This window comes from Lepidochelys kempii, chromosome 5, assembly GCF_965140285.1.
Source record: "Lepidochelys kempii isolate rLepKem1 chromosome 5, rLepKem1.hap1, whole genome shotgun sequence".
Classification (NCBI taxonomy): domain Eukaryota; kingdom Metazoa; phylum Chordata; order Testudines; family Cheloniidae; genus Lepidochelys; species Lepidochelys kempii.
In genome coordinates, this window is record NC_136384.1 from 865,999 (window position 1) to 888,036 (window position 22,038).

General features: G+C 61.1%; 1 protein-coding gene across 1 annotated transcript; it reads right to left on the bottom strand.

Moving 5' to 3' along the window:
- Nucleotides 1-797: 797 nt before the first annotated feature.
- SPAG8 (sperm associated antigen 8) lies at nt 798-15,047 on the bottom strand. The gene is made up of 7 exons (XM_073343267.2): nt 14,800-15,047; nt 9,972-10,302; nt 7,367-7,541; nt 4,040-4,085; nt 1,787-1,901; nt 1,248-1,310; nt 798-944 (listed from the first exon to the last, which is right to left on the bottom strand). Exons 1-7 carry the CDS (start codon nt 14,838-14,840, stop codon nt 822-824), a joined length of 894 nt encoding a protein of 297 aa, XP_073199368.1. The 5' UTR covers nt 14,841-15,047; the 3' UTR covers nt 798-821.
- Nucleotides 15,048-22,038: the final 6,991 nt, after the last annotated feature.

Consider the following 22,038-nt stretch of genomic DNA (forward strand, 5'->3'; position numbering starts at 1 on the left):
AGGAGAGGCTCGCAGGTCTGGTCTGTCCCATGGGGGGCCAGCAGGGGTGGGCTCCGCTGTGCTGCCCCATCCCCCGCCCATGATGCTAGGAGAGCGAGGATGGGCGAGCCCTGTGCAGGCTCACGGTGCTGACTGTGCCCATGGGAGGCAGGGCTTAGCTGGCAGCTCTGGTACCCCACCCTGTGCTGCAGTTTCCTGCACCAACCCCAGAGCTGCAAGGAGCTCAGCAAACCTGCCCGCTCCAGCCACCCCATGGCCTGATGGCAGCACCTGCTGCCTCCGCCAGCCCCAATGGCACCAGGGCGAGGGCTGGGCCCTGCCGGCCCCAGTGGGCAGCCATCCCCGCCCTGTAGATCTGCCTGCTACTGCCCCGCACAGCTGCATGAGACTCCTGCAGGGAGGGGGCTCTGGGGAGGCCCTGGCCCCAGGCCAGAAATGGCTGGGACAGGAGCCCCTTGTCTGGGACAATGCCCCCTGGCCAAGCTCCAGCTCACCCAGGCTCCCTGGCCTGCTGCAGCTGGGATCACTGGGCAGGCAGGGCTAACAGGCCCTGCTAAAGGGGGGCAGCCCGGCTCAGCACAGCACCTCATCCCCCCACCAAAATGCACAGGTGAGGGGGTAGTGGTGCCTGGGGCCCAAGTCCATGCCCGAGTACCCCGAGCCTGCACGGGGCACTACCAGACGCCTTCTGCATCTCACTCCGGCCGTATCTGCCGTGCGTCCTACCCCAATGCACACGCAGCATCCCTCCAGCCCAGTGCGGAGCCCCCAGCGTCACACCAGCCAGCCATTGCCATCTACTCTTTATTGCTCTGCAGGGCCTAGAGTTTGGGGTAGTTCTCTGGGGCGTAGGGCATGGGCTGGTCCAGGTACTCGCTGATGGGGGTGGTGAAGGTTGCGTTCCTCCTAAAGGGGGTGTCACTGGTACGGATGTTGGAGACGCCCTGAAAGAAGAGGAATTGGACAACATCCCAGGTGAACAGAGCAGGACTTTCAGGGAGGGCCTCAGCTGTGGGGATGGGGCAGACATGGCAGGGCCCCCGGCTGGGGGGACGGGGCCAGAGGCATGCTGAGGAGAGGAGCAGGAGTCACTCCACGCCCCTGCCCGCGGAGGTGGCTGCCAGTCTGTTGGGTCAGGCCCAACCCTGCCAGCAGCCACATGGGATGCAGGTGGGAACGGCTGAGCTGCTGGGGCACTCGCTTGCTGCCCCCAGACAGCCTGGCTGGTGCAGACCGGGGGTACTTACAGGCAGCTGGCGGACGCTCTCCAGCCAGAAGGTGTGGGGCTGCTCCAGGCGATAGTCATGGGGCTGGGAGAAGCACAAAGGCAGAGCGTGCCCATCAGCAGGGAGCTGCATCCCCCAAGGCTTCCCGTGCCCCTGCGATGGGCGCTTGGCTTGCCCTGCCTGAGGACCCACAGGGGAGTCTCCATGGTCAAGGCAAGTCCCAGCCACCCCGAGGGCACCACCCACGCTGGGGGGCACTGCCGAGTGGGCAGCCCTTGAGCCTGCAGCTCAGCCCCTCCGTGCTGGCTGTGATGCCGAGCGCCAGGAACAGCAGGGGCTGAATCACCCCGGCTGGGAGAGGGCAGGTGGCAGGTCCCTGCCCTGGCCATGTACCCTGCCATATGCCCATCCAGCTACCCACTCTGCCCAGCTCCTCCTCTCCGCCCCAGTCCATGGACCTGTCACTATCCCACCCACCCTGTACCCCCCTCCTTCCCCTGCAGGCTGAGCAGCGATGCTGGGGGCGGCTGATGGTGCGGAGCCCTGGGCCCAGGTCTCACCCTGGTGGGGGGCGGCAGCTCAGCCCGGAAGCCCTCCTTGCGGTAGTCCCAGTGGGTGGTGGAGAGTGACTCCATGGGCCCGGCGGGAGGGTAAAGCTCCGTCAGGGTCTCCTTCCTGCAGAGAGACGCTGGGGTCACCGAGGGACGGGGCTGCAGCGCCCACCGGCTCCCCTGGCCCCTGCCACCCTGGCCCAGCCAGTGGGCCCCGTGGGAAAGTTCTGCAACCACAGGGGACCCAAGCTGCAAAGAGCCCCGCCCCATGGGGCGGAGCCTGCACAGAGTTCTCACCTGGCCCCAGCCCAGGGGAGGAGTCTGTGAAGAGCCCCACCCCCAGGGGAGCAGCCTAGGCAGGTGCCCGCCCCCGCACCAGGGTGGTGGAGCGGGGGGAGTGTTAATGGGCTCGGGAGCAGGGCGTGGCTCTGCCCTGGGGGTCACACGGGCGCCGGCTGCAGGGCGCTGGCTGGGGAAGCAGCAGAGTGGTGCATGTCAGGCTGGCCGGCAGCCTCCCAGGGGCTGGCCGGAGCCTGGGGGCAAGGCCGACGTCCTCTCTGTTCCGGCAAGCCAGTGCCCCCGCAGCATCATGCAGGCCCTGGCTGGGCCGTGTCCCCAGGGCTCCCACTAGTCAGGCGCCCAAAGCCGCTGGCCATCCCCTGCGCCCCCGAAGAACAGCTCTCTCCGGGGCTCCACAGGCCAGCTGGGACACCCCACCAGCATTTAGCAGCCTCTGCCCCTACTCAGCCTCCAGCTGCCACCCCCCAGCCAGGCCCATGGCCACCCGGGCGTTTCCCTCCCCCTGGGCATTGGCTAGAACTGGTACCCCCAGTGCTCCCCTGGCCCCCGCCTGCTCACACTGCCCCTGGGGGGAGCGCTGCCCCCCAGGCTCCTAATCTCTCCTGCTGCCTCTGCTTTCCCAGGCTCACAACAATGGCTTCCCTTATCACAGGGCCCGGGGGAGCGGGCCAGCACATGGGCCCCAGACGCTATCACAAAGGGAAAGCAACAGGAAACCCCCCCAGGCCTGGAGCATGACGCAGCCCAGCGGCTCAGCACAGGGTGCAGGCGAGGAACAAGGAGGCCTCAGGCCTGAATCTGAGCCGGACTCGCCTCTGGCTGGGGTCAGCATGTGTTGGGCTGAACCAGGAACCAGCCGGCATGGCCCCAGGCCCTTTGCAGCAGTGACCCACCTCAGTGAGCCCGACAGCCGCCCCGCAGGGGTGCTGCAGTCCAGACAGGCACCCGGCACTGCCGGAGTCCGGGCCACGCTGAGTCCTCACCTGGTGGGGCCTGGGCCAGCCAAGTGTCTCATAACCCCCCTCCAGGCTGAGCACCCGTCTGGGCCGGGCAGCCTCAGGAGGGGTCTTGCCGGTCTGGGGCTCTAGGCATGCGGGATAACACAGCATGTGAGACAGACACAACCCCTCCCCAGTCCCTGCCCCCAATCTGGCTCCCCCAGCACCTCAGAGATCAGGACCTGGATATAAGGACCCCTTCCCTGGCCCCATAGAGCGCCCTGGGAAACCACAACCAGGGGCTGGCAGAGCCAAAGGAGACTACAGGAGCTGTGGAAATCTGTGGGGGCCATACCCAGGGCTGGGGGCGGGAATCCAGGGCAAGCAGCGCCCAGCAGGGGCAGAAGGCACAGGACTGTTGGCAGTGCCAGGGCAGCGAGCTAGCAGCCCTCAGCCAAGCAGCCCAGCGGGGGCGATTCCACAGGCTCCTCTCCCACACCGGCTGCTCAGCGCTCGCGTCTCTGCCGCAGCTGGCCCCCAGCCTCCCCGCCGGGGGCTGGACTCTGCTAGCGGGACTCCGGCCAGCACGCTGAGACCAGCAATGGACACACTGCAGTGCCAGCGGAGACTCAGTCGGAGGCCACACGGCCCCCGGGGGCGGGCGGGCAGGCTAGAGCTCGGGTGGGTAGCCCAAGCCTCTGCCACTTCTCCACACTGCAATTCTCAGCGGGCTGGCAACGGCTGCTCCCCGGGCTGGAGATCCATCTCCCGCTGCAGCATAGACCCAGCCAGAGTGCCCAGTGCAGCTGGCACTTCCCCCATGGCTGCCAGGCACAGGCGCCTCCCAAGACGGGGCCCTGCTCCCTGCACGGCCCAGCTGAGCTAGGGGCCCGGGGAGAGTGAGGCAGCCGCAGGGAGAAGAGCTTGGCTGGGGAGCAGCCTGCTCATTGCCAGCCCCGCACTGCCCTACCCGCCCTCCCTGCTGGGAGCCTGAGCGTGGGCAGGAAAAGGGCAGCAGGCTCACCTGTATTTCTGGTACAGCATTAACTCCAGCATGGCCTCCCGCTGCCCTGCAGGGAGAGACGGGGCACGTCAGTGCTTGGGGACTGGCCTGGGCACTGTACTGCAGCCCCTGGAGTCAGAGCCCCTGCCAAGGCAGCGGTGTGGGGTGGGCTGGGAGGCCAAGAGAAAACACACGGGCAGCCTACAAGGCACAGGGAGCACCATGGCCAGATAGAGAAGGGCAGCAACCTCGACCCACAGATACAGCGCCAGGCGCCTGAGACCCAGAGCGAGTCATCCTGCCAAGCCGCGAGCAAGGCCTGCAGCTGCCTCTCAGGGGAGCTGTCATCAATATAAAGGGAAGGGTAAACACCTTTAAATCCCTCCTGGCCAGAGGAAAAACCCTTTCATCTGTGAAGGGTTAAGAAGCTAGGATAACCTCGTTGGCACCTGACCACAATGACAAATGAGGAGACAAGATACTTTCAAAAGCTGGGGGGAGGGAGAAACAAAGCCTCTCTCTGTCTGGGTGATGCTTTTGCCGGGGACAGAACAGGAATAGAGTCTTAGAACTTAGTAAGTAATCTAGCTAGAGATGCGTTAGATTCTGTTTTCTTTAAATGGCTGAGAAAATAGCTGTGCTGAATGGAATGGATATTCCTGTTTTTGTGTCTTTTTGTAACTTAAGGTTTTACCTAGAGGGATTTTTCTGTGTTTTGAATCTAATTACCCTGTAAGGTATTTACCATCCTGAGTTTACAGAGGTGATTCTTTTACTTTTTCTTCTATTAAAATTCTTCTTTTAAGAACCTGATTGCTTTTTCATTGTTCTTAAGATCCAAGGGTTTGGGTCTGTGATCATCTATGTAAATTGGTGAGGATTTTTATCAAACCTTCCCCAGGAAAGGGAGTGTAGGGTTTCGGGGGGAAAGGTGTTTCCAAGCGGGCTCTTTCCCAGTTATATATCTGTTAGACTTTTGGGGGTGGCAGCGATAAAGTACAAGGGCAAAATCTAAAATAGTTTGTACCTTGGGGAAGTTTTAACCAAAGCTGGTAAAAGTAAGTTTAGAAGGTTTTCATGCAAGTCCCCACATCTGTACCCTAGAGTTCAGAGTGGGGTACGAACCTTGACATGGTGGCAGAGCGGTGGGATTAACTTGAAATCACTTTGAGATCAATTTGAGATTTTTTGAACCAGAAGCACAGATTTTAAAAAGGGATTTTTTTTTTCCTTTGGGCTGCTGGAAAGCAGGTTTTCAGCTGAAAGCAGTTAGAGTTTTTTTTTTTTCTCTGCTTGGGGGCCAGAGCAGAGACAAAAGGGAATTGTCTTTTGTGAGCTGGAGTTTTCTCTACCTAAAGGCAGGGTAGTTCACCTCCTGCAGGGAAATTCACAAGTCTTCACAGACCTGAAGAAGTGTTGTTGTTTTTTTTTCTAAGAGCAACTAGAGGGGTTTTCTACCTATTTGCCTTTCAATTTTTAATTTGGAGACAAAGGTGTTAGGTTGTTTTTTTTTTAAAGTATTTCTCTGTAGGCTGACAATCACTATCAGAGAACCTAGGTATCCGGACAGCACAGCAAAATTTTACAAGCCAAGGTTTTTTTGTTTGTTTGTTTTCTTTCTAACTCTCGGGTGTAAAGTTAGTTAAAAACAGAGAGGTTAGGATGACAGACTGCACTGTTCAATAAAAGCTGGAATTAGCCAGATTTGAGGCTGAGGAAAAACAAAAGGAACATGAAAGACGGATAGAACTCATACGGATGGAGATGGATGCACACACGGCCAGAGAAAAAGAAATGAAGGCTGCTCACAGGAGAGAAATGGAGGCAAGGGAAAAAATAATGGAGGCAAGGAACAAAGAACTGGAGGAGAAGGAAAAAGAGAGGAAGCATGTGGAGGAGGAGAAGGAAAAAGAGAGGAAGCATGCACTGGAGATGGAGAAGGCAAAGGCTCAGCGGAATATATAAACAAACCCTAAAAAGAAAAGGAGTACTTGTGGCACCTTAGAGACTAACCAATTTATTAATTGGTTAGTCTCTAAGATGCCACAAGTACTCCTTTTCTTTTTGCGAATACAGACTAACACGGCTGTTACTCTGAAACCAAACAAACCCTAGCAATCCTTCTCTAGGTACCCCTTCCCATCCCAGAAAGTTCCCCACCTACAAGGCAGGCGATGATACCGAGGCCTTCTTAGAAAACTTCAAAAGGGCCTGCCTTGGGTACAGCATCCCTACAGACCAATACATGGTAGAGCTGAGGCCACAGCTCAGGGGACCCTTAGCTGAGGTGGAGGCTGAAATGCCTAAGGAACAAATGAACCAGTATGAACTGTTTAAAACCAAGGCGAGAGTCAGAATGGGGCTAATCCCCGAGCATTCCCATCGGCGATTCAGAGCCCTAAGGTGGAAACCAGACGTGTCATTTACCCGACATGCCTACCACATTGTGAAACATTGGGATGCCTGGATATCAGGAGCAAGTGTTAAATCTGCAGAAGATTTGCCCTTCCTAATGCAAATGGAGCAGTTCCTAGAGGGGGTTCCTGAGGAAATAGAAAGATACATCCTAGCTGGGAAGCCCAAAACTGTAATCGAGGCGGGGGAGATTGGAGCCAAATGAGTGAAGGGGGCAGAAAAGAAAAAAACTGGTCGCAGTTGGAGCGGAGACCAGAAGGGACAACCTCAGACCACCCCCTACTACCGGGGGCAGCCCAAGGCCCCACCTACCCCCCAAGGAACCCTCCAGCCCCCTTATCGTCCCGCACAGGGGCAGGTGAGTGGCCCAGGGTGCTGCACCACCCCACTGGAACACATAGAATCATAGAATCATAGAATATCAGGGTTGGAAGGGACCCCAGAAGGTCATCTAGTCCAACCCCCTGCTCAAAGCAGGACCAATTCCCAGTCAAATCATCCCAGCCAGGGCTTTGTCAAGCCTGACCTTAAAAACCTCTAAGGAAGGAGATTCTACCACCTCCCTAGGTAACGCATTCCAGTGTTTCACCACCCTCTTAGTGAAAAAGTTTTTCCTAATATCCAGTCTAAACCTCCCCCACTGCAACTTGAGACCATTACTCCTCGTTCTGTCATCTGCTACCATTGAGAACAGTCTAGAGCCATCCTCTTTGGAACCCCCTTTCAGGTAGTTGAAAGCAGCTATCAAATCCCCCCTCATTCTTCTCTTCTGCAGGCTAAACAATCCCAGCTCCCTCAGCCTCTCCTCGTAACTCATGTGTTCCAGTCCCCTAATCATTTTTGTTGCCCTTCGCTGGACTCTCTCCAATTTATCCACATGGAACCACTTCCCTGCGCCCCCTTGCCCAGCTGCTCCAGGCCCCAAGGCCTCACCTCTCCCAGGCAGCCCAGTCCTTCGGGGGCTGCGGTAGGAATCCTTCATGGTGGTGCGGTCAGCCAGCTGCGCGAGGAGCTGGAGGGTGAGCAGCCCGCGGTGGCCGTGCCGGTAGAAGAAGCCCTCGCTGCCCAGCTCTGGACTCGGCACTTGGTCCAGCTCGTTCGTGGCTCTCTGGAAACAAGCAGCAGCAGCAGCACAAAGTCCAGGGTGGGGAGGGCACAGCTAGCCCTGGCCCCAGCTCTGGCCCCAGCCTCCCACGCCAAAGGGGACGGCTTCCCTCAACGCCTGTAGGGCAGCGCGGCCTGTGGAGACTGCAGCACCCAGCGAGGCAGCCGGCCAAGGGGACGGCTCTGAGGGCGGCTCACCCCAAGCCCAGCTCCTTCTCCAGCTTCCTCTGCTCCCCCAATCCCCGAGGAGCTCCGAGACACAGTGCTTCTGTGCCAACACCTGCTAATGCCAGGACTGTGCCCTCAGCAGGGGCCGCCACAGGGCCAGGGCCATGCAGACCCCTCCTCGCAGCGAGACGTGCTGCACAGATACAGCCTCCCACCAACACCAGAGCCCAGCAGGAGCCCTGAGAGCAGCAGCTCAGTGACCGCAGGGTGGAGCAGGGACTGAGACGGGGGCACTCTCTCCTGCAGGGTCCAGAACTCGAGGACTCGCCAGAGACACTCTCAAAAGGGGAAGCGGGAAACCAACCCTTGACCCTGGGGAAGGAAAAAGGTGCAGATGGCATCAAACTGTCCAGCCCGTCCCTGCCCTCCACTGGGGGTCACACCCCACTGTTCCTCTCTCTCCCTCAGATCCCCCTGCTATGATCCCGAGTGACCCCTCCTATGCCAGCACCCCTGGGTGCCTCCTTTACAGTCTGCAGGTATCCACAAGGGGAACAAATATTGACTAAAAGAACAGGAGGACTTGTGGCACCTTAGAGACTAACCAATTTATTTGAGCATGAAATAAAAAAAGCTCAAAGCTCAAAGCTCATGCTCAAAGCTCAAGCTCACGAAAGCTCATGCTCAAATAAATTGGTTAGTCTCTAAGGTGCCACAAGTCCTCCTTTTCTTTTTGCGAATACAGACTAACACGGCTGTTACTCTGAAACCTATCAGGTCTAAGTGTTTCGCAGTGAGGGGAATTAACCATTGGAGCCATTTACTGAGCATCGTGGAGGATGCTCCATCACTGACCCTTGTAACCCAAGATAGGATGTTTTCCTAAAAGCTGCTCTCCTTCAAACAGGAATTAATCCAGAGAAGTTCTCCAGCCGCTGTTAGACCGCAGGTCGGGTTGGTCCTAGGGCCCATGCCGTAGAGGGGGTCACACTGGTCCTATGGCCTGTGCTGTGCAGAGGTTCAGACCAGTCCTAGGACCTGTGCTGGGCAGGGGGTCAGGCCGGTCCTAGGGCCCGTGCTGTGCAGGGGGTCGGACTGGATGATCACACTGGAGTCTAGGATTTATGATGTTAAACTGGCATCAGGGTACTGGACCCTCCCACCCTGGAACTCAATTCACTGAGCCACGATGGGCCTGATGAGTGGGATAAGTGCTGCCATAGCATAAAAGGCCCAGCTCCTTTGAGCCTCTGAACACAAAGGGCCAATCCCCACACACCCAGTGGCTCTTATCATGGCAGGCACTGGGGCTATCGGGAGGATAGGACCCCCCACAGGGAAGCCCATCCTGGCCGGTGCTGAGTGTACAGGGTTGGGACCATACGCACACTGCCAGCCCTGTCCGGGGGGCGCTGGTGTTGACGTTTCAATAATGAAGGAGATGTTAGGCTGGGTGGAGATCAGCCATGTGGGGCCTTGAAAGTACAGACGGCAGCTTAGGTTGGCCGGGGGAGCTAGTGGCGGGGTGATGCAGGACAAGTGATGGGCTAGGAGAAGGACCTGGGTAGCCGCATCCGAGTGGCTCCAAGTGGGGCAGGACTGCACTGTAAGGCCAGAGAGAGGGAGGCGAGGCACTGGGATCCCGGAGGAGAGCTTTCGCTGTGTGGATGGACAGGAAAGACTGGGTCTTCCAGATGGGATGCAGAAAGAATCAGCGAGATGTAGACCTAGCCTGGGTGTGAGGACCTAGAGAGGTGCCTGAGTGGAGGTTACGGCCCCGGGCAGCAGGCAGGATGGTGCGTCCTACCAAACTCTGCCTGGGGGGTGTCTGATAAATGTGACCTCCCACCAGGACTGGCTCCAAGCCACCGCCACCATTCAGCACAAGACACTGCCATAGGACTCCATACCACCCCCACTGCTCACAGGGAGGGCGAAGCAGCCATGACACTGACCAGAGTCTTGGGAAGCCCAGAGCAGCAGCAGCAGCCGCAGGGACCTACAGACTCAGGCAGACACTAGGCATTGGTCTGACCTGTACAGGGAGGGGAGGAGGGTATCAGGCTAGATGGGCCCTGATGCAGAGTGCAGGAGATGGGGAGATAGTGGCCTAGCTGGGCCATGCCAGGGTGGGGTGATGCCAGGCTGGTGGCCACAGGGCAGTTATGTAGGGACATCACAGTGCTTTGCATCAATGTGGCATTGTCTGTGCTGTTGTGTAAATACCAGCAGGCAGCTGCTTTGCTGCAAACAGATGGGGGATTACCTCCTCCTGCCAGTTATGGACAAGGCATTTCCCTCGGGACTCAAGCCGCGGTTGCTCCTCAGGCATCTTAGCCTTGCTGGGCAGCATGTCGACCATGCAGGGCAGCAGCATTCCAAGGCTGCCCCCCGGCTCTCCATGGCAGGGTGGCATCTCAACCAGACAGGGCTCCATCTCAGCCTTGCTGGGTGGCATTTCTCCAGGCATCTCTGCCACGCAGGGCAACAGCTCTCTGTGGCAGGGCGGCATCTCAGCCATACTGGATGGCATCTCTCCGTTGCTCACTGGCAGCTCTCTCTGGCTGTGCAGCAAGGCTTGCTCTGTGAGAGCTGAGCTGTCGAACGAGGAAGGAGAAAGTGCTGTCATTTACACTGTGGTCCCAGCACAATGGGCTCACAATCAACGTCTACTCTCCACAGCAAACGCCATCTCACCCTCGGCCCAACCCAGAGACCCAGCAAGACCAGGGCCTAGGTGCACCTTGATGCAGAGGTCCCTGGGGCTCTACCTATGCAGCTTGCCCCACGCTATGGCCCTCCCCACTCCGGTCCCGCCATCCTCAGAACAATGGTGGTAGCAGGGATCCCGTTCTCCCCCACAATGAGGCAGGAGCTGCAGCAGGGCCCCTCTCCCTTCAGGAGCACCAGGGTTTCCTGTTCCCTCCTGGAGAGGCAGGGTGTGAGGAAATTGGAATTTTCTGTAATATTTTTGAGAGGCCTGTGTGCCTCAGTTTTCCCTGTGTGCTGCATCATTGCCAAGTGGGTAGCAAAGGGCTGTTTGGTCTAGGGTGGGCTAAGAGACACAGGTGTGTGTGTGTCACCAAGCTGTCTGGGCCTTGGTCCCCTCATCAGGAGAGCATTTGAGAAAACAATGGCAACTCCAATCCCTCAGACATTGACTCCCAGTGACCAAGGCCCCAGAGGGATCTGGATTTCCCCATCTCTCAGCAGGGAGGCTGAGCAACTTTTCCCAGCTGGAGAACAAAGGACTGGGGAGGTATAAGATGGGGGATCAGAGCTGGCAGGAGCCGGGCTCTCCCTGGAGTCTGACCTACGAGGTCAGATGGTGAGACAGGGCAGGAGTGCAAGTCGGGCGGTACTCTGGCAAGAGATTTTGAGGGGTACAGCGTACTGGAAAGACTTGGAGCTAGCCCCCACTCCGGAGGGGGAGTGGGGCTGCACTCTGCTCCTTAAAGGAGCAGAATGCTGTTAGGGAGGGGATTCATTCTTTAAATGGCTTTAACAGCACAATACATATGCTAACAAACTTCAACAAAGTCAGGAGTCCTCAAGAGGGGTGGGGGGAGGATGGGTGTTTAAACAGTGTTTTTGATTCTGTTTCTCCCCACTGGTCTGAATTATCCATGACGTCCATACTGCATCACATCAAGTCCAAATCATTCGAGGAATGCCTCTGCTTGCACTGACCAGAGGATGTTTGGATTCTGATGTCAGCCCAGTTCTGCAGCCTGACGGGAATCAGGTGTTGTCCCCAGTGTACAAAGAATTCTTCTTTGCAGCCAAACTAGTCTAACATGCATTTTGTTAACTGGAACTGGAGCAGCAAAACAAAGAAAACAAATGCCTCATTTTCCAGCTTTGTGGGTGAGAGAACTATAAGTGAAGAGTATAATGCCGGACACTGACAGCCTTAAACCAGCTGCCTCAGGAATCTGCCAAGAACTTTGCTGACAATATGTTCCTCATCTTAGCAATGGAGCTAAGGCATCACACATCTGCCCACCTTTATTCAAATGAAGCTCCTTCTGATCTGACAGTTCAGGCAGTCAGTTTCGTCCAGAACAATTTACAAAAAGGGATAGAGAATAAGACGGAGAACATCTTATTGCCCTTATATAAATCCATGGTACGCCCACATCTTGAATATTGTGTACAGATGTGGTCCCCTCATCTCAAAAAAGATATACTGGCAGTAGAAAATGTTCAGAGAAGGGCAACTAAAATGATGAGGGGTTTGGAATGGGTCCTATATGAGGAAAGATTAAAGAGGCTAGGACTTTTCAGCTTGGAAAAGAGGAGACTAAGGGGGGATAGGATAGAGGTCTATAAAATCATGAGTGGTGTGGAGAAAGTGAATAAGGAAAAGTTATTTGCTTGTTCCCATAATATAAGAACTAGGGGCCACCAAATGAAATTAATGGGCTGCACGTTTAAAACAAATAAAAGGAAGTTCTTCTTCACTCAGCGCACAGTCAACCTGTGGAACTCCTTGCCTGAGGAGGTTGTGAAGGCTAGGACTATAACAGGGTTTAAAAGAGAACTGGATAAATTCATGGAGGCTAAGTCCATTAATGGCTATTCGCCAGGATGGGTAAGGAAGGGTGTCCCTAGCCTCTGTTTGTCAGAGGGTGGAGATGGATGGCAAGAGAGAGATCCCTTGATCATTACCTGTTAGAGTCACTCCCTCTGGGGCACCTGGCATTGGCCACTGTTGGCAGACAGGATCCTGGGCTGGATGGACCTTTGGTCTGACCCAGTATGGCCGTTCTTATGTTCTTACAAACTTGGAACCTAATCCTGTAAACCCTTAATCATTTGATCAGTTCCATTGAAGACAATGGGACTATTTACATGACTGTGGACCACTTTTCTGGACTGGTAAGAGTTTCAGAAGTGTGTTCTTATAAAGGAAGTTGAACCCCCATTGAAATGCAATGTTTGGGTACAATACAATAAAGCAGTTTAGGATACAGTTCTACTTAAAATTTGTCTTTTAATAAGTCATACATGTGTTGGAATGGCTCCTCACCCAACTCCCATATTCCACATAAACAGACTGAATACTACATATGTTGGGGGAAAGTGAGTAGTTAAGCATCTTGATGTTTGTATATACAAAGGGGGGTGTCGGAGGGGATGGGGAGAGTGTGGGGGCCCCAGGCTGGGGGTGGGGCAGGGAGGAGTCACATGGAGGGTCACATGGGGAGGTCACATGCTCCCCACCCCTTGTGTCCCTCCCATGAGTGCAGTACCAGCAAGAAATGATTTCTACTTGCACTACTGCCCACCGGGTTCCCTACAGCTTGGCTGGGCTCTGGGCTGACCGGACTGGACAATGCTCCAACCGTCAGTTCTCTGGGCTACCCTGAGGGCTCCCTGTGCTGTGTCCAGGTGACTGATCGACCCGACGGCTCTGGCAGCGCTGTGGGAATGTCACTGCAGATGCTGGGCGAGCTGCATTAATCCCTGCGGAGTGGACAGGTCTCCACTGGGCTCTGTCTCAGTGGGACTCACTGAGCGGAGCTCATGGGGTGGAGCAGCGGGGCTGCAGGCCCAGAGGTCCAGTCTCAAGAGGTGGTGAAGCCAGAGGAAGAGTGAGACCTCCCAGGGGTATGGCCCACTGACGGACTCCTCCTAGAGACTGTTCCAAAGCTGGTGACACAGTTCCAGTCCTGTGGGTCTGTGACACGGGGTAGCAGCAAGGAGGTCCCCCAGCATTCACAACCCCAGCTTCTGAGATATCTGCTTTGATAGGAGCCATGCCCCTGTGCTATTCCCCACCTGCTACGTTCAGATCCCTCTGCTGGGGTGGGGCTGGCAGAGCATCTGACACCCCACTGAGATGCATAGGGAACTTCCCCTGTCACAGCAATCGTCTCAGACTCAGGCAGACAGGACTACATCGATTCCACCAGTCCCAGCTCCCCCCGTCAGAGCGATCAGCTCAGGCTCTCTGCAGACGCAGGCAGCATCGCTGCAACGCTCACCCTGGGTCAGTGTCAAGCTTTACTTTATGGCTCCAAAGGCAGAAACTTCCCTTCTTTAAATGAAAGCTGAAGTTGTGCTGTGGTGGCCGGGCCCCTGCGGCTTGATCCAGCCCAGCTCATGCCCCCCCCATCTCCAGATACTCCTGACACCCTGACCCTAAATCCCACACATGCCCTAGGCCCTGCCCTTCTTGTGCTCTGTGCCCCACACCAGGCCCCGCCTCCACGTGCCCTGTGCCCCACACCAGGCCACGCCCCCACATGCCCTGTGCCCCACACCAGGCCCCGCCTCCACGTGCCCTGTGCCCCACACCAGGCCACGCCCCCACATGCCCTGTGCCCCACACCAGGCCCCGCCTCCACATGCCCTGTGCCCCACACCAGGCCATGCCCCCACGTGCCCTGTGCCCCACACCAGGCCACGCCCCCACGTCTCCTGTTCCCCACACCAGGCCCCGCCTCCACGTGCCCTGTGCCCCACACCAGGCCACGCCCCCACATCCCCTGTGCCCCACACCAGGCCACACCCCCACGTGCCCTGTTCCCCACACCAAGCCACGCCCCCACATCCCCTGTGCCCCACACCAGGCCACGCCCCCACGTGCCCTGTGACGCACACCAAGCCACGCCCCCAGGTCCCCACACCAGGCCACGCCCCCACGTGCCCTGTGACGCACACCAAGCCACGCCCCCAGGTCCCCACACCAGGCCACGCCCCCACGTCCCCTGTTCCCCACACCAGGCCACGCCCCCACGTGCCCTGTGCCCCACACCAGGCCACGCCCCCACGTCCCCTGTGCCCCACACCAGGCCACGCCCCCACGTGCCCTGTTCCCCACACCAGGCCACGCCCCCACATCTCCTGTTCCCCACACCAGGCCACGCCCCCACGTGCCCTGTGCCACACACCAGGCCACGCCCCCAGTTCCCCACACCAGGCCACGCCCCCACGTGCCCTGTGCCCCACACCAGGCCACGCCCCCAACACTGGGCCCCGCCCCCACCTGCCCTTAGCCCAACGCCAGCCCCCACACAGCGCTACCTTTGCTCCATTTGAACTCTGACCCCACCCATGACCCCGTGACCCTGGCATGGCCCCCTCACCCCTGCGGGCTCCCGTCCTCGCGCGGCCGCTCTCGCTCCATCTCGGGTCAGCCAATCACTTCTGCGCCTGCGCACGCAGCCTCGCTGTCTCCATGGGGACAGTAAACAGCGTGGGGGAGAGCCTTCCGAGTGCGCATGCGCTGACGGCCCCAACTGCCCTGTCTCCTAAGCGACGGGACGCCACCCGCCCATTGGCTGAACGGAGCACGTGCCATCTAAGAAGCACCTCCCATTGGGCGGCTGCCGGGCGAGCATCTGAGTCCAGCACGGCCCCCTCTCCCCGCGTGGGCTCGGGGGGCGGGGCTCCAGCGACCCCTCCCCTCGGCCCCGGCTTGCGCTGGGCCCCGCCCCCTGCTGCAAAGACCCGTCCGGGAGCCGCCGGGCAGGGCGGGGCCAGGCGGGAAGGGGCGGGGCCGATGGGCGGGGCCAGGCGGGAAGGGGCGCGGCTGGTGGGCGGGGCCAGGCGGGAAGGGGCGGGGTCAATGAGCCGGTTCAGCAAGAAGGGGCGTGGCCAAGCTGGGGCTGTTGCAGCAGGACATATCCCTGGCTGTCTTTGGGCCAGGGTGGGGGGGAACCAGGCCCTTCCCCTTGTTAACTCTGAACCCTACTGATGGCGCAGTGACAATGTCCCTGCCCAGCTTGCAGAGCCCAGGGAAGGGCAGGGTGCTGGGGTGGGCGCCTGCAGCCCTGGGGTGTGGTGAGGCTGTCCCCGGCACACCCACCCCCTGCCTCTTGTTTTAGCCTCGGCTGGGCGTGCTGCGGGGCAGGTGCTGTTTCGGGCCACATGCCTGTGCAGCACCCGATGGCACCCGTATGCTGCCTGCGGCCTCCAGCTGCGCCAGTAGCCCAGCTGTGAGCAGCCCTGCTCTGAGTCCCAGGCCTCCCTCACTCCAGTAAGGAAAGCCAGGCAAGCCATCCGCTCTAAGGCAAATGGGATCCTTTCAATAGTCAGCAGCGTACAGAGGCTGGAATGATCTGCTGCAGGCCGGCCCGCGGCTGCGTGCGGGGAGCGCTGCAGAGCCAGCCAGCACCAGCCGCTGCAGCGGCTGACTGGACCCGGCAGCAGGATCTTCAGGTTGAAGGGATCTTGCTCAAACTTTCCAGAAAGTCTCGCTTGGGGCTGAGCCGGGGCCTCTGTCTGGCAGGTGAGAGCCGAGCAGGGAACAAGCTGGAAGCCGGGCGCGAAGGTGCCCCTCCAGGGTATTCCGGGGCAGGGCTCATGCTTTGGGACTTGTGGGCTTGTTCTTTCGTGTCCTTCTGCTGGGCCTGGGAGGCCCGGAAGGTGAAAGCCTTTAGCTCCTTGGTTTCCCCTACACAGCTCGGGCCTGCCCAGCCTCCTCCGTCTTCCTTGGCTGGAGGACTGCCAAGCAGTGGGGAGCGCTCCCTACTATCTGGGGAAGGGGCTGCAGCCTGCCCACAGAATTGCAGCACTGTAGTGAAGACGCTGGAAGCCGACGAGACAGCTTCTCCTGGCCGCGTAGTTAACCCACTTCCATGAGAGATGGTAGCTGTGCCGGCAGAGACTCTGCCATCGCTGACGCGCTGTCTACACAGGGGTCAGGTCGGTGTATGAGTGTGGCTCAGGGGGGTGGATTTCTCACAGCCCTGCGCACCCCTGATCTAGGTCTGCAGTGTAGGCCTGGCCAGAGAGGTGTGAAGAAAAGCAAAGTGTCAGAGCAGGCTCTGTGAGAGTCCCTGCCTCACCCCACCCCACCCTGTCACCCACATGGAACATGGGACCTGCCTGCAAAGCAAAAACTCCTGCCAGGCCTCTTCAGCTGTCAGAAAGGCGCCAAACCCACGCAGTGCTGTGCAGCACACCTGTATGCATAGCAGGTGCTTCACAAACTCCACACAGCAGCACTGAAATGCAGCCACCTCTGGGGTGGATGATAGGAGCCAAGCAGAGCATTGCGCCCGACTGGACAAGGAGGACAGCCATCTGTGGACGTACATTGGCCTGCCCTTGCTCTCTGCTCCCCTCCTCCCTCCCCCAGGCTTCCCACATAGTCTCCTGCTGCAAGTGTGAGAGCCTTCTCCACTGCAGTTCCTGCTGGCTGGAGCAGCCTCTCTCCACATCATTTCAAGCTTGTGCTGGACCCTGGGTCTCCTCACCTGCGCAGGGCTGCGTGATCAGCTCTGCAGGACGGGGCGGGTGGGGTGCAGGTGGTACCAGACTGCAGGAGAGCTGCGTTTGGCTCCTCTGGGCTGTGCAGGTGCCATGGGCCTGTGGGGGGAGTGGCATTGCCCCATGCCATGCTGCTGACCTTGAATGTAAAACCAGGGCTCCTGCACCACTTCCCACTGCCTGCTTGGTCTGTGTGTGACCCAGACAGGGGTCTCGGCCCTGATGGGGGCAGGTGTTCGTCCAGACAGCCCTGCAGGAGCAGCCTCTCCCCGCCCTTTCTGCCCTGCAGTTTGGGGCCCAGGCAGGCAGCTTCCTTCCTGCCAGTCTCTGTGCCAGGGGAGCCGGCCTCAGCCATGTAGCACGCACCCCACCTGCTCCCCACACTGCCCTGTGTTCACCTCCACGCCTGCGGAGTCGGCGTCCCTGCCCCGGGACGTGCCCTCGCCCCCAGCTGGCTGCCACCCCCCACACCCCCCCCCACTCCACACACACTGCCCCCGTGACACTCACCCCTCACCCTGCCCCGGGACGTGCCCTCGCCCTCGCCCCCAGCTGGCTGCCACCCCCACACCCCCCACTCCACACACACTGCCCCCGTGACACTCACCCCTCACCCTGCCCCGGGACGTGCCCTCGCCCCCAGCTGGCTGCCACCCCCCCACCCCCCCACTCCACACACACTGCCCCCGTGACACTCACCCCTCACCCTGCCCCGGGACGTGCCCTCGCCCCCAGCTGGCTGCCACCCCCCACACCCCCCCCACTCCACACACACTGCCCCCGTGACACTCACCCCTCACCCTGCCCCGGGACGTGCCCTCGCCCCCAGCTGGCTGCCACCCCCACACCCCCCCCACTCCACACACACTGCCCCTGTGACATTCACCCCTCACCCTGCCCCGGGACGTGCCCTCGCCCCCAGCTGGCTGCCACCCCCCACACCCCCCCCACTCCACACACACTGCCCCCGTGACACTCACCCCTCACCCTGCCCCGGGACGTGCCCTCGCCCCCAGCTGGCTGCCACCCCCACACCCCCCCCCACTCCACACACACTGCCCCTGTGACACTCACCCCTCACCCTGCCCCGGGACGTGCCCTCGCCCCCAGCTGGCTGCCACCCCCACACCCCCCCCACTCCACACACACTGCCCCCGTGACACTCACCCCTCACCCTGCCCCGGGACGTGCCCTCGCCCCCAGCTGGCTGCCACCCCCACACCCCCCCACTCCACACACACTGCCCCCGTGACACTCACCCCTCACCCTGCCCCGGGACGTGCCCTCGCCCTCGCCCCCAGCTGGCTGCCTGCCACCCCCACACCCCCCCACTCCACACACACTGCCCCCGTGACACTCACCCCTCACCCTGCCCCGGGACGTGCCCTCGCCCTCGCCCCCAGCTGGCTGCCACCCCCACACCCCCCACTCCACACACACTGCCCCCGTGACACTCACCCCTCACCCTGCCCCGGGACGTGCCCTCGCCCTCGCCCCCAGCTGGCTGCCACCCCCACACCCCCCCACTCCACACACACTGCCCCCGTGACACTCACCCCTCACCCTGCCCCGGGACGTGCCCTCGCCCCCAGCTGGCTGCCACCCCCACACCCCCCACTCCACACACACTGCCCCCGTGACACTCACCCCTCACCCTGCCCCGGGACGTGCCCTCGCCCCCAGCTGGCTGCCACCCCCACACCCCCCCCCACTCCACACACACTGCCCCCGTGACACTCACCCCTCACCCTGCCCCGGGACGTGCCCTCGCCCCCAGCTGGCTGGCTGCCACCCCCACACCCCCCCACTCCACACACACTGCCCCCGTGACACTCACCCCTCACCCTGCCCCGGGACGTGCCCTCGCCCTCGCCCCCAGCTGGCTGCCACCCCCCACACCCCCCCCCACTCCACACACACTGCCCCCGTGACACTCACCCCTCACCCTGCCCCGGGACGTGCCCTCGCCCCCAGCTGGCTGCCACCCCCCACACCCCCCCACTCCACACACACTGCCCCTGTGACATTCACCCCTCACCCTGCCCCGGGACGTGCCCTCGCCCTCGCCCCCAGCTGGCTGCCACCCCCACACCCCCCCACTCCACACACACTGCCCCCGTGACACTCACCCCTCACCCTGCCCCGGGACGTGCCCTCGCCCCCAGCTGGCTGCCACCCCCACACCCCCCCCACTCCACACACACTGCCCCCGTGACACTCACCCCTCACCCTGCCCCGGGACGTGCCCTCGCCCTCGCCCCCAGCTGGCTGCCACCCCCACACCCCCCACTCCACACACACTGCCCCCGTGACACTCACCCCTCACCCTGCCCCGGGACGTGCCCTCGCCCCCAGCTGGCTGCCACCCCCACACCCCCCACTCCACACACACTGCCCCCGTGACACTCACCCCTCACCCTGCCCCGGGACGTGCCCTCGCCCCCAGCTGGCTGCCACCCCCACACACCCCCCCACTCCACACACACTGCCCCCGTGACACTCACCCCTCACCCTGCCCCGGGACGTGCCCTCGCCCCCAGCTGGCTGCCACCCCCACACCCCCCCACTCCACACACACTGCCCCCGTGACACTCACCCCTCACCCTGCCCCGGGACGTGCCCTCGCCCCCAGCTGGCTGCCACCCCCACACCCCCCCCACACCCCCCACTCCACACACACTGCCCCCGTGACACTCACCCCTCACCCTGCCCCGGGACGTGCCCTCGCCCCCAGCTGGCTGCCACCCCCACACTCAACCCCCTACACCCTGCGACACCCCCCACTCCACACACACCCCACGCCCTGCCCGTGGGACACATCCTCGCCTCCAGGAGGCTGCCTGCCACACCCACCACGCCGTGCAACACACACACACCCACCCCATTAAATCCACAGCCGGCATGTGCTCCCTCCCCGCCACCCCCATACACACGGACACACCCTACAATCCACACAGCCCCGACCCCGTGCTGCGCCCCCCAGGCACGCAGACCCGCCTGCTCCACACGGCCTGGGCCCAGCGCCGCGCTGCAGGCTGGCCACGTGCTGGCTGATATAAATACCCAGCCGGGTGTTTTCTTTGGGAGCAGGACCATCCCCAGAGCCGAGCGGAGAGAAACCAGCCGCCTCCCCTCCCCAAACCCACAAGTGGGCCCCTGGCCCGCAGCCCCCGGCAGCCCAGAGCCAATAGCAGGGCTGCCTGGGCCCGGGAGGAGCCCTGAGCCCCAGCCAAATCCCACAGAGCAAGCCTCAGCTCCCCCCCCGCCACACGGGATATTTATAACAACAAGCAGCGCCTTGAGCCGTGTGTACAGAGCAAGCCAGCCCGGCCCCGCCACTGCCATGCCCAGCTCCTGCGGACGCTTTGCTCCCAGTCCTGGGACGCCGGGGGCACAGCAGGGTCTCTGCCCAGCCGGCCAGGCCACCACGCGTGGCCAGGAAGGGATTTCAGACCAGTGAACTGAGCTGCCAGCCTGTGCACTAGCCCCCCCACGGGGCACAGACCCCACCGGGCTGGGGGAGGATCCCGGCCCTAGTGTCCCGGGGCACAGACCCCACTGGGCTGGGGGAGGATCCCGGCCCTAGTGTCCCGGGGCACAGACCTCACTGGGTTGGGGGAGGATCCCGGCCCTAGTGTCCCGGGGCACAGACCTCACTGGGCTGGGGGAGGATCCTGGCCCTAGTGTCCCGGGGCACAGACCCCACCGGGCTGGGGGAGGATCCTGGCCCTAGTGTCCCGGGGCACAGACCTCACTGGGTTGGGGGAGGATCCCGGCCCTAGTGTCCCGGGGCACAGACCCCACCGGGCTGGGGGAGGATCCCGGCCCTAGTGTCCCGGGGCACAGACCTCACTGGGCTGGGGGAGGATCCTGGCCCTAGTGTCCCGGGGCACAGACCTCACTGGGCTGGGGGAGGATCCCGGCCCTAGTGTCCCGGGGCACAGACCTCACTGGGTTGGGGGAGGATCCCGGCCCTAGTGTCCCGGGGCACAGACCCCACCGGGCTGGGGGAGGATCCCGGCCCTAGTGTCCCGGGGCACAGACCTCACTGGGTTGGGGAAGGATCCCGGCCCTAGTGTCCCGGGGCACAGACCCCACCGGGCTGGGGGAGGATCCCGGCCCTAGTGTCCCGGGGCACAGACCTCACCGGGCTGGGGGAGGATCCCGGCCCTAGTGTCCCGGGGCACAGACCCCACCGGGCTGGGGGAGGATCCCGGCCCTAGTGTCCCGGGGCACAGACCCCACCGGGCTGGGGGAGGATCCCGGCCCTAGTGTCCCGGGGCACAGACCTCACTGGGCTGGGGGAGGATCCCGGCCCTAGTGCCCCAGGGCAGATCCCGCTGCCCTCGGGGGCTGTGTGGGTGAGGCCCGGTGGTGCAAGGGCTGTGCTCAGGAGACGGGCTGTGAATCTTGGCCCCAGTGACTGCTCCGTGGTTCCTGCCCTGCCCCTCCCACCTAGCTGGGGACCCACGGCTCTGACGCCAGGATCCACCACCCCTGGTCGTGCCCCTGGGTAGCTCTGTGTAGGGGCGTCCGTCATGGCCCTGCACCCGGCCCCAGGGACAGGGCCTCACCATGGCCCAAGGAGCGAGGGTACCACAGATGGCCGAAGGCGCCTCTCCCACAGGGGACTGCAGGAAAGGAGCACGCGCACACCCATTCACCCACGCTCACGCCCATTCACAACCAGACACAACTCCCACGCACAACCACTGGCACACCCAAGCACAATCATGATCACCCACGTTCACCCCTGGATGTAACTCCCGCGCGTAATCACTGTCACCCCCCACCCGATGCAACACCCACACGTGATCATAGTCACACCCAGACACGACACCTACGCCCAATCACTGTCACACCCAGACACAACAACTGTGCACAATCACTGTCACACCTGGCTGCAACTCCCACACACAACCACTGTCACACCCAGACATGACACCTGTACATAATCACTGTCACAGCTGTTCACTGAATACACTACATCCCCCCACCCCCAAGTCCTTGTCATACCCATTTGCAATACCCTATCACTGTCACTAGGAACTGTTAATGGGGAGTCATCATCCCGTAGGGTTGTTTCCAGTGGGTCCTGCAGGGATCCATTC

Coding starts and splice junctions, on each gene's coding strand:
- SPAG8 (XM_073343267.2), bottom strand. CDS start 14,840: ATGGAGCGAGAGCGGCCGCGCGAGGACGGGAGCCCGCAGGG. Junction 10,303..14,799: donor GAGGACGGGAGCCCGCAGGG/GTGAGGGGGCCA, acceptor CTCGTTCGACAG/CTCAGCTCTCACAGAGCAAG. Junction 1,902..4,039: donor ATGCTGTACCAGAAATACAG/GTGAGCCTGCTG, acceptor GTCTCTCTGCAG/GAAGGAGACCCTGACGGAGC.